At 36.6% G+C, this 12,282-nt stretch overlaps 1 protein-coding gene across 2 annotated transcripts in view; it reads right to left on the bottom strand.

Annotated features, from left to right (window-relative positions):
• Positions 1-387: 387 nt before the first annotated feature.
• Positions 388-12,282, bottom strand: part of jph3b (junctophilin 3b) — a 182,331-nt gene continuing 170,436 nt past the window's right edge. Inside the window, exons 5-6 of one of the 2 annotated variants that reach the window (XR_015078835.1) lie at positions 10,703-11,056; positions 402-2,729 (exon numbers count right to left, since the gene is read on the bottom strand). Coding sequence is in view for 1 of the 2 variants with exons in the window: in XM_085991591.1 (XP_085847717.1) it covers positions 10,976-11,056 (81 nt within the window). In the remaining variant the exon portion in view is untranslated. Of the gene's footprint in view, positions 11,057-12,282 lie in introns of both variants that reach the window. The other variant, XM_085991591.1, reaches the window with a different exon arrangement.

Here is a 12,282-nt window from a genome sequence, read left to right as displayed (position 1 = left end):
ATTCCTGTTCCTGGCTGGGGTGGAGATTGCCTTTACAGAAGGTAAGTACTGTAGAAAATATAGGGACAGAGTGATCTCCTGGAAGAATTTCGATCGCCTAGATGGGTCGGAGAGGAATTTCCCAGATTTCTTTCTCCCAAATTGGCCATTGGGTCTTTATCTGGTTTTTCGCCTCTCCCGGGAGATCACATGGGTTCGGGTGGATGCAGAGTGATAGAAGATTTGAGGTTAGGATCAGATCAGCCATGATCTTATTGAATGGTGGAGCAGGCTCGAGGGGCCGATTGGCCTACTCCTGCTCCTATTTCTTATGTTCTTATGGAAGTATATTCATTGGAATCAAACGTTAATAATTTAAGAACAATATTTGCATTACCTCAACAGGTTACTGAAAGTGTTTAAGTGGGGTCACTACGATTTTAAATCAACCTTACAGAAATATTTACAGAGCACGGCATTTTAGTTGCTTTTTGAGGGAGAACGGAGTGAGAAACAAATATGAAAACAAAGACAAAGACCTGGTGTAACTTTGAACTATTTCTTTAAAATTAAATCAGAAAGAATATAATTTGTAAGTCAACATTCCCTTTTAAAGCATTAAATCTTCACACATTATCAGAGAGTAAACATCTGCTTACATGCAAAAAACATTTTTAGGTTGAAAAAAACTGACAGATTCATACCATTGAACTCTACTTTGAGTCACAAAAGGCAACAACTTGTTTATCATAATAGGCATTTTTGTGCTGTCTGAGGCAAAGTGTATAATTTTTTGAACAAAGTTTTAGTTTGCAGGTTATCAACTGCAGGTAACTCTGTCATGCAATGTTCAACAAAATTTAAAATAACACAGAAACCATAGTTGTACATTGGAGCTTATTTCCCATCTGGAAAGCATACAGAAACAGAATTGTATATTTGAGATTCATGGCGCCTTGATATCGTGATTTTAAAACTGCAGTATCCTATATCCAACGTATAAATTTCAGAGCAATTTCAAAAATCATAATCTACAAACCATAGATCTTAATTGGGCTGATTTAGAAGTCAACTATAAAATAATTACTGCAATCACATTCAAAATTTGTGAAGGAAATTTGGAAACAAATACATTATCACTTTTTAAAAACCAACCAACAAAGGACTCCGAAACAGGAATAGTGAATATTTAATGCAACCTTTGTTAATTAGAAACTTAGAAACCCTGCACTGATTTACACAGATCTTGAATTTGTATGGCTTGGATTAATTAAACCAAATTAATTTGCTCTTTACAGCATTTTAAAATGATACTAAACCATCACTGCTCTCTGAAGGTTGCCAATATAACTAATTAGACAAATAACCTTTCTGTACTGTTCAATGATTTACTACAGTTTGCAGTTGAATTCTAACCAAACCTGATGAAAGCAATACCTTCTCATAGGGTGATGTGTACAATGTTACTGTCATAGCTTTCCATGCTCTGTGCAGAGCTGCAGCATGCAGACTGTACATTAATTGGCTAGATTACAGTCTATGTACTTCATCAAATCCCCCAGCATAATAATTATAAAGTAGATCAATGGTGGTTTTTAGCAGTCTAAAAGCTTGTTGCATTTTATCCCTGTAGATGAACTCCTATATTGATGACACATGCAAAGAAATCACAGGGTCATTGTAATAGTCAATACTTTTAAGACTGCACTAAAAATGAAACATGTATGCATTTATATATTTCCCACATTTTCCTCTTTTTTTTCTGCCAAAGTCTTCCTTGTTGTCATCTCCTTCATTCAAGCGATCAGGGCCTCCAGTGGTTCTGGACTGTTCTATGACTGCAGATGGGCCAGTGGAAGGCACACTTGTAGTTGAACAAGATGTACAGCATTAATAAATTGCTCACATTGCATCAATGACTGCCAATCCTGGATCTGAAACAATAACATTGAAAAAGGAGTGCTGATACTCAGGTAAAGCTATCCTACTAACCCACAAAGGGTTTCAGTCAGTTCATCTCTGGCTGTAAGCTTTGCCAGGTTATCACCTGCCAAGTGAAAGTGCCCACAAAATGCATAGAAGGGTGGAAGGTTGGTAGTGTAGTCTCCAGGTGGCCCCTGGCTTTAAAGAAAGAGTTGTAGATAGAATTTGCACATTGATAAAAGTCCAGTTATCAATGTATAGTTGATTATGCCTCTGTGAAGCACCTTGGGACTTTTTCTATGTTAAAGATGCTATATAATTGCAAGTTGTTATTGTTGTTGTACTGCTTCTGGTCTCAACAATACAACTGCTGGGTATCTTTGAACAAAATATCTTACTCTGTCAGTTTCAGCAGAAGTGTTAAATCATATAATTATGTTTTACTTCCATTCTTCATTGAACCTTTCTCTCCATAGCATTCAGAACAGTTTGTAGTCTAGTTGAAGTACACTCGAGTATATTGTGTCCCCAAGGATGATCATCTAACAAATTAAAGAGTGGAATCTTCAATATTCATTGATTTCTCTATAGCTTTAGATGTAGTTCATAGGAAAAGCAAGATCTCCATTTTAGCACCTTTTGGAATTCTGAATCTTCATGTCCGGATATAATTTCAATAATTTTACTGGAGTAAGGTGGTGATGTTACACATTGTTGTACCAACCCACTGCACCTTTTAGTGGTAGGCCGTGAGTTCATGTCTGTGATTCTCATTCAGCACGTTCCTAAACTTAGATGAGCCATTGAAGGGAGGCAGTAATTGGAAGCTGAGGAACAAAGAAGAGGGAAAATTTCAGGGTCCATCACCCTGGCCCACTTGTTCACCTCCTAAAGCTGGTTACAGAGTCTATAAGTAACTTTTGTGCTCATTACTTTGACCAGGGACAAAAGAGTGGGAAAATAACTAAAAAGCAGGGCATCTAAAATAAGATGTAAAAAATGCATTTTACAATGGTAAGTTATTAGGCTTTCACAAATTTGACTTAGAGTTTCTACAATTTTTCAAGTGAGGAAAAATACACTACGTCATCTTTGTGCTCAATATCAGCCAGACTACGGGAAATACTCTTCATAATTGAGGCACTTATTACAAAATCAACCTTGAAAGAGACTCGGTGGCCTTTCATTCCCTGTCAACCTTTCCTTCCCTATTGACCCTGTACTTTTGTCTGACACCAAGAATTGCTCAGCCAAGCAGAACTGCTAACAGTGATGCCTAATCTCTACAGTAAACTCAGAGAATTAAAGAAAATCCAAATGCATTTCCTAATGTGTACATTACTCAGTTATGCACACCATTAAAGAGGATATTATAACCCAAGTGAAAGATTACTATTCAATTAAATCGAAGATTAAAGATTTGTGTTCCTCTATACAACTATTGACACTGTTTTCAACTGTGGAAGTGAGACTTGGATGTTAGTGAAGAGTATTAGACAGTTTCACTTCTGTTCTTAAGAGAACATTAAATATCTCAGGAGATCCAAAAATGGAAGGCGACATACCAGCATCTCATGTCTGTATGAATCTTTAGGGGGAATAGCCTTTACTGTGCAAGCTGTTATTATCAGAGTGAAAATCAGTTATTGTAATACTATCTCCCAGGAACATTAACAATGTTATCTCCAAGGAACAAGATTAATAGGGAAATTCTTCCCCCCGCCCTCATGGTTTGATATCCTTCCCCCACCAGATAATTACAGACCCAATACTTCAGTCAGGAACCATTAGTATACTTAAGAATGTTTACCCATATTGAAGATATTCCTTCTCTGTAATCAATCAGTATTGTTGGATCTATACCATGCCTTAATCAGAAGTTACAAGAAATCTTCTTTGCTGACCTATGTGCCTGGGATGAAGCTCTGATAAAGAGATTTGGCAAGTGATCCATTATGTCTTATGTTACATGACCAAGGAGATGCAGTTCAAATTATTGCTGCAAAATCCCAGAGGTTGTGGGCTGGATTTTCCTAAGCCCCTGGAGTCGGGTTGGAGGCGTGCGGGCGATAAAAATCGGAGATCCGGGGGTCCTGACCCCATCCCGCCTCCATGTCAATTTCATAGGAGTCGGGTTGCCGACAAGTGCTGGAGCCCGACTCCCAGAGGCGGGAAGGGATTAAAGGCAATTAAGCTGCTTGCTAACAGGTAGTTAACAGGTAGTTTTTTGCCTATTCGGGATTTTTATTGCTGGTTTGTGGGCTTCCCGACAGCTCCAAACCACGAAAAGTTTTCAAGGCGGGACGTGGGTCTGAGGTCTTGGAGGGGTCGAGATGCCCAGTGTTCAGGTGAGTGAGGGGTGCAGGAGTGCAAAGGTAAGTGTTTAAAGCGTTTAAATAAGTTTAACTTACTTTTACTTACCTTTACAGGAGTCCTGCATTCCGGTGTCTGGAGTCGGCTGCAAGAACCACAGAAGCTCCGATTTAAAAAAAAAAATCAGCTTCTTGGTTTCTGCAGCAAAATGATTTTAAAGTTATCCTGAGAGAGGACTGAGGCTGAATTAGCAGTTTTTCAGTGCTTGACAGCTTCAAGCAGCTGCTAAACACTGATATTTCATCTGCCAAAAGCTTTTGACAGATTAAATGTCAATCTCTGATGTCACCTGTTGCCGGGTGGCCCTTAATTGGCCTGCTGAGCCCACAGGGCAGGCTCAACAAGGTCAATCAGAGGAAAATCCAGTGGGTTGGCCACATCTCCATGGAGGCAGGACAACAAGCCCGAATGTGGGTTTCCCACCTCCAACCCGCCCCCGTAGCAAAATCCAGCCCTGTGAGTCAAATGTACCTCTCTTTGAACTGTTAATGGCGGTATGGCGAGAAAAGAACTCTTCTGAATATATTTTGAAAATGCTTCTTTGAGGATGTATTTAAAGTGATGTGTCCAGAGCCCTCAGAATGCAGTAATTGCTTTTCATGTTTTTTTTTCTGGTAAGGGTGGACAATAGGTCTTTGAATAAACTAGCACAATTGTGTTTTTCCTGATGCCCTGAAACATTGGCCTGGAAAGTTAACATAGCTCTTAGCTCGAAGAATTTTGCCTTTCAGTTAGGTAGAAAGCCCATGCAAAATCTGATGCTTTTAAAAGATAGGCTTTCAGATTAAGTAGGATCTCTTTTCAGGAGCGTTTTTAAAAATTAGAACAATGTGACACAAAATTGTCAAAAAATAGGGTATGAAGTTAAAGTAGCTGTTGGCTCCTGGCCTGAAAGAAACACTTTCTGCTTTGCAAAAGGTAAAGTAGAGGATATCGGGAAATGATATACGCAAAGCCCTAATTTCAGGATTGAAGAGCTTGAAAGAGATATGGATAAAGCCTCAGGCACCTGACCTAGGTACACACACAATTTATAATGAATACAATTCAAAATATAACCCTTTTGAATTTCTAAAAATGAAGAATTGCAGATTCAGTTAAGTGTTGTAATAATATAGGGGAAATGCTCAATAGTGTCCAGTCATTGGTCATTTCTGAAGTGATTACAGCTGGAAGATGCTTTTCAGAAAAACATTCCTTGATACTGAAACTGCTGGTTTTTTGATTCAGTTGAATTAAACTATATATAAATTAGGAGGGCAAAAGGCAAAGTGGAACAATATAGAAAAAAAGATACAGATGAGGATATATGAGGGAGAAAGGAATAGAAGGGTATGTTGATGGGGTTAGATGTAGTAAGGTCGGAGGAGGCTCGTGTGGAGCATGAACACTGGCATAGACCAGTTGGGCCGAATGGCCTGTTTCTGTACTGTAAATTCTATGTAATATAGGAAATCTGCAGCTGAAATTATTTGTTTGGGTATATTCTTACAGGTACACTCATAAACAAATAACTTAAGCAAGTTAACAGCTGGGTATATATTCTAGAAGGAGGAGATAATTCCTGTTGATTTTTGTGTATGTCGAAAGTTGAAATGTACCGTGACAATATTTATGTATTACCTGTTATACTGAAATTCATAATGCAAGGTGATATAATATTCTAATTTTTATGTTATTTTTGTAGTTTCTTATTTAGACTGAAGAAATGAACTCTATTTGTCAATCACTATCCAGGTCATAATCTTGAAATGACAGCAAAACATTTTGGATTTTATTAATTGGGGTTCAGAGGGAAGGAATGTAACTGTTGGTGAGCAGACTGAAAAAAATGAAGGAGGGAACTCATAAGCCGCATTAAATAAATTCTAAAAACTTATATGGAAATATTGGTATACTCTAAAAATCACTCTAATATCAGACATCATCATAACTTATCAAGGGAATGGTCATGCATAGTATTTTAAGACAAATATGTTCTTTAAATTAAAATTATAATTTACCACTTTTTTATTTGGATTCTATTGCTAGCAGTCACATCAGAATTACATGACCAAATCACCAAGATAAATCAAACTCAATGACCATCCAATCACATACACAATACTCCCAACAGTCCTATATAAAATAAACTAGAAAGGAAGACTGATCTTGGTCAAATGAAACTGGTGCTTCTCAATATGCCCAAGCCCCATACTCCACGCCTCCTGCTGAAATCAACTGATAAACCTTCAGCATCTATACTCTCAAACCATAGTTCACATGGCTACCAGCTCTTTCTGATCAACACAAGAATAATCATTAAACATCTAGTTTCCCTGATAATCAAACACAGCTATACACCCAGGCGTTCCAGCAGATTACAGCATTATAACAAAAATCCATCACCGACTAAATGCTTTCCCATTTCTGTTATTATCAACAGTGAATTTCAATGACAATCAGCAACTATAACTTTATCTTAATTCATTTCTAGCTGTATGACTGCAAACCTTACAGAGATCAATATCCAATAACCAAGCACATGGCAAAAATATAATCTTAAAACAAATAAAAGTGCCAAATACTCATTCAGATCTTCCAACATGAGAATGGTTTTAGCCTCCAGTCAACTAACCATGCCATATAACTTCCCAACAGCTTTCACATAAGTTGAATTTGTCTTATACAATACCAGCATGCTCTAATGAATTTTAGATAGGCAGGACAAACCAACATAAAGCAGCATTTATGAGCCACAGAGAAAATCTATGATTGGACAGTTCCTTGTGGCTAAAAGAAGGACCAAAATGATCAAAGGTATTCTTCATCCTACTCAAGACTAGGTATATGAGTAAGTTCCTGGGAAAGGCCATGGAAATAAATAGTATAGATTGGTTCAAGAGACATTTCTGAAGTGATTGAGATCAATCAAAAAGTGAGTTTCTTGAGGCAAATGACTTTTCATGTTCCTAAAACTTCATATATCCCAAAATGGTAAGAACCTCCATGGATTTTTTTTTGTATTCAGTAAAAATAGTTCACAGAAGTGTAAAAGATGACAGAGACATGTCTTGCGGGATAACTTTTGACACTTAATATTGGAAACATTACAGTGGTATAATGAATGAATCCATCATAATGAATGTTGAAAAATAGAAGTTTAAAATGAAATAACCAAGGCCTAGATTTCTGATCCATAGCCAGTGTTGGAAAACATAGCCCTCTATGTTTTGGGGGGAATGGGTACTCCCAATTGTAGGTGACAACAACTGTCATACAAGTGCAGCTTCATAACATAATACAAGTGAGAACAATAATTTATCCAAAGGGATAATCCATCCAGCAGAATCAGAAAGTCAACATGCACTCAAGACCATGTGGGTTCAATCAAGAAGCTTCGTTGGTAGAATAACGTAAATAATTCACACCATTTTAAATGTTGAAAGTTACCTGTGTGGCTCAGGTAGTTTTTCTATCCTTAAATTCCGATTTGTCTCTGTACGTGAGTCAAAATATTATAATGAAATACACAAAATAAACATTTTTATCTTGTAAAGTAACCAAGTTGTAATATTTATACAGCACTTCTGTATCAATTTATTGAAGTACTGGAGTGGGACTTGGTGCTTTGTTCTGTGTACCAATGTTGATTTCCATTTAAAGTAGCTTTTAAAAAAAAAAAATGATGCTATCTGCATGACTCGTGCCAAGACATAAAGTGGATTGGATAACAGATCACACAACCTGAGATTATTCCAGGTACTGCAGAAAATATAAACCAAAAATCTCACTGAACACAAAGCTGGACTTTAAAAAGATGCTTTCCAGAGTAAAAATCCATAACATGCAAAAACAGGTTATTTCACAAACATGTGTCACAATTGCTTTTGGGAAAATGTTCTAGGCTTTGTTGTGTTATTTCACCTCTAGTTGTTGGTTGATTCATGTAATTATTTGTAATTAAAAATAGGTACATGGAATAAATAGACTATCCCACTCAAGGAGTGAGTAATACAATGACCAATTAAGTCTGTGAATGATGGCCACTTACGCACTATTTTTTGTTCACACTTATTTCTAATGCTGGGCAATTGTCCATGCAGTCCAATTCGGTCAAGGTGGTATTTTTTAACCAAGCCTCAATTTTGCTACAGTATTACATGATGAACTCATTATCATCATTGGTGATGTCTGTCCATTTTCCCTTGTTTCCCTTGTTTAAAAAACACAGTAAGATTTTGCAAGTGGCTTGCCTCGATTTTCTGCTGAGAACTAATACTTTTCAGTCAAAGTGCTATCAGTATTGGACCCAAGTAGGTAGTGAATTTGGGGAGTCAGGTTCCTTGGACAAGGACAACCTGAAGTTGCTCCGCCTTTACTGCAAGTTATCTTCTATTTATTGAACATTTTTGGGTGGGGAGGTGAACTTAAAAAAAGTGACGACTTGTAAAACGTGAGAATAAACTCTAACTGGGTAAGTTATGTACCAATAAGTATACCTGTTTGAGGAAAATATTTCTAAAGAAATAGAATTCCTTTTTGAAAATGAGTTTCTCCTAATTTCATTGACTTCTTACAGTTACGTGGAAATATTTGGAAATATTTGGTCAAAATGTATCAATTGAATGCCACACAATGGCTGCAGTAACATTTACTTCTGATAAACTGAATATCAAGTGGCTGTAAAAAATAAAATGTTGGTGTGTTCCTTGTAAGTGTCAGCAGTACCACTTACCTCTGAGTCAGAGGGTTGTGGGCACAAGCCCCAGTCCAGGACTTGGGCACATAACTCTGGTTGACACTTCAGTGCAGTACTGAGGAAGTACTGCACTGTTGGAGGTGCCGTCTTTTGGATGCGACGTTAAGATCCCATGGCACCATTCGAGAAAGAGCATGGTAATTCTTCCGGTGTCCTGGCCACCATATATCCCTCAAGCAAAACAGATTAACTGGTCATTTATCTTATTGCTGTTTGTGGGATCACGTGTGTGCAAATTGGTTGTCGTGTTTGCCTACATTACAACACTTCAAAAGTACTGAATTGACTGAAGCATTTTGGGATATCCTGAGGCTGTGAAAAGCGCTATATAAATGCAAGTTCTTCTTTCTGTCTTGTTATGACTGCTATTTTTTATTAGTCATGTTCCCAGCTGACATATTCATTGTAGACAATTATGAAAGTTGCTGATTTCTATGCGTAGTTTGTGAAACCATGTCGGGTGTTAAAAATGTTGGAGCTTGACAGTGTATCCAAGATGGGGGTGGGGTGGGTGGGCACGATGGTTGTATTTTTCTTGAAAAGATTGTTCCACTCTCTCTGATGCCTGGTTATAAACTCATTACTTACAACCTTAAGTGACCACTGTTCTGTGAACAATTAATTGCAATGATCACTTCTTCTCTTGAATTACTAATAGGCATCCAGATAATACCTGTCTAATTATAATGATTTATAAATGCCTGCTGTGGACTGATAAGATGTCAGTGGTTGACACCTAACTGGGGGGAAATTATTTATTAAAATTAGGGAAAGCTCAATTTCAACGTGATTGATACCTGATCAAAGAAACATATATTAATAGCAATTCCTTTTTTTGTTGGACTACCAAGACTAAATTTCCTAACTATCAAATCCCTGTCCCCAATGCAAAGTCAGATCTTCTTAATTCCGTAGCCTGCTTTATATTTACAACTGTTAAAAAAATAATTCACAATCATTTCAACATTTTATGTCAGGTACAGCTTTGGAAGCAGTCCCACATTGTAGTGTATCGAAGAACTATGAAAAACAATTGACAAAATATATTTGTTAAAAATCAGATGCAAAAGCCACAAATTCTTGGACTCAGAATTAACTCCTTAAGTGCTGAATTCTTTTTGTGACGTTCAAGATGTACACGTATTCATGCCTGGAAAATTATCTTCATTAAAATTTCAAATATTGAATATTACAAAATAGAATTACAGAAATGGTCCATTTGGAGCCAGGAACATTTCTTAATGCACATTCTCTGAAAGAACTAAACAGTCGTTTTGCAGCTTCTGATTTTTGTTTTGGTGTAGAAATACTACTATTACTCAAAAGGTTAAAATAGCCTCAATCACCTTTCAAACTACTGCAGTCTTCAGAATAATATGTCTTTAAAAAAAAACTGATTAAAAGTTATGAAATAATCGTATAGGTTGGTAAGTGAACCTAATGAGTTGACTTCTATGGTATAATTGTTGTCTTATTCAGCTCATTTTAATCAAAATACTACAAATGTTTCCACAACAATAAATAAGAGAATATTATGATAGTTTTGAAAATTGACTTGAGTAGACCAACAAAAAAAATACTGTAAACTACAGTATCTTGAGTACATTCAGTGTAAATCCTCATTGATAACCAAGTGGCCATTTCATTGTCTTAAGTTTCTTGATGTCAGAACTAAGGTAATGTTACCTTCCTCCTAGTTTGTCTACAGTTCTTCTCTTCAAACATTGCATGTTAAATCGTTGAAGTAATGGGGAAGCATATTTCACCATTCTGTCATGCCACAGCTATTTTATTTATGCCATTAATTTTGACTAAAATCCAGTATTGTTATCTAGGAAAGGCAAAATGTGAAGAACTTGACCATGTTCTCAGTAAAAGCTGACTTTTTCAGATTGAAGTACATCAGTTTTCTTTTACACAGTTTCATGTTTTCTCTTATTTAAGTTGACAAATAGGCATTCAAATAAAAAAGTGAATAAACAAAATGGCGACACCGATGTTTAGCAAAATCACCATTGCAACCAGAATGGGATTGGAGCCCTAAAAGAGAAAAGAAACAAACATATGAAACATGGAAATTAGGTGACCACACATAGTATCACAAATAAATATGTCTGACACAATCTTTTCCTCTTTTTTAAGAGAATTTACCCAAACTTTTCACGAATCAAAAATGGTAGTCATTTTTAATAGCAGAAACCCCTTTAATGATTAGTACTCACCACTGTTATCCCCTTATGAAGTAAACACTTCCAAAGAATTAGAATTAACCTGCATATATACATTTGATCTCAACATTCTGTCAGTAACAGTCACTATTTAAACAAAAGTATTCAAATGAAAACATGTCAGAAAACAGAGAGGTGAAATTACTCTTCATGAAAAATAGGTAAATGCCTCTTTTTTCTCTATAATTGACCAGCCATTAATGAAATTTCATGTTCCAAAGCCCCCTGGTCCTATGATCCTGTTCATGGGACATTAATTGCAAAGAAAAAAAAAGACTTTCACCAGTCTTTTGTTAAGAGAAATTTCACCCTCCTTATCCCAGCATATAAAGTATCTTGGAAACCTTATTTTGTTTTGGAGAGTGAAAAGGCAGGAGAAGTTTGTAACAATGATTTCATAGGCATGTGTGCAATGATGCATACTGATACAGGGATTTGTGTCCCTGTGTCAGGTTTTAGAAAGAAAAATGCTAAGTGTCTCTCAAACTCTTACCCAAAGATGGTGGCCCAGTGGTGAAACTCTACCATGAAAACATTCCAGAATCTAGTTTTGGAGCACAGATTATTGTTGAAAATTTTACATTTGTAAGTTGTTGCTCTAGCTTGCAATAGTGAACAATTTTTAAAGTTACTGTGATTTGGATGAGGATACACTCAAACTATCAGCCACCTCTATCAACTATCACTCCTTGTATGATTTCAGGCTCATTAGTTCCCAAGGTGTTATTCTGCAGCTCCAATGGTAACTACTGTAGGGTCATTTGCACCATTCAAACGCACATTATGGTGTGTACAGATGATGTGCCTCAAATGTATCTTTTGGAAGTAGAACATTATTAAACATTTTAAAGCTGTTTTCCATTAAAATTATTTGGGATACCCAGGTGTACTAATGCGCTATGACACACAGTGGTAAGATATAGGTTCTCCCCTGTGATTCCGAAAGCAGCAGGCTAAGAACTTCTCCTTAGGAAGAGAAAATTGGGAAAAATGTATCTGTGCCACTGTTGTTCACCTTTTAGTGGTTTGTTCAAAAAT

Source organism: Somniosus microcephalus, chromosome 6 (assembly GCF_052327205.1).
Source record: "Somniosus microcephalus isolate GS21.2 chromosome 6, FLI_Smic_1.0, whole genome shotgun sequence".
In the NCBI taxonomy this organism is placed as follows: domain Eukaryota; kingdom Metazoa; phylum Chordata; class Chondrichthyes; order Squaliformes; family Somniosidae; genus Somniosus; species Somniosus microcephalus.
Note: the sequence above shows the minus strand (reverse complement) of the source record. Positions and strands in the feature narration are given on the sequence as shown.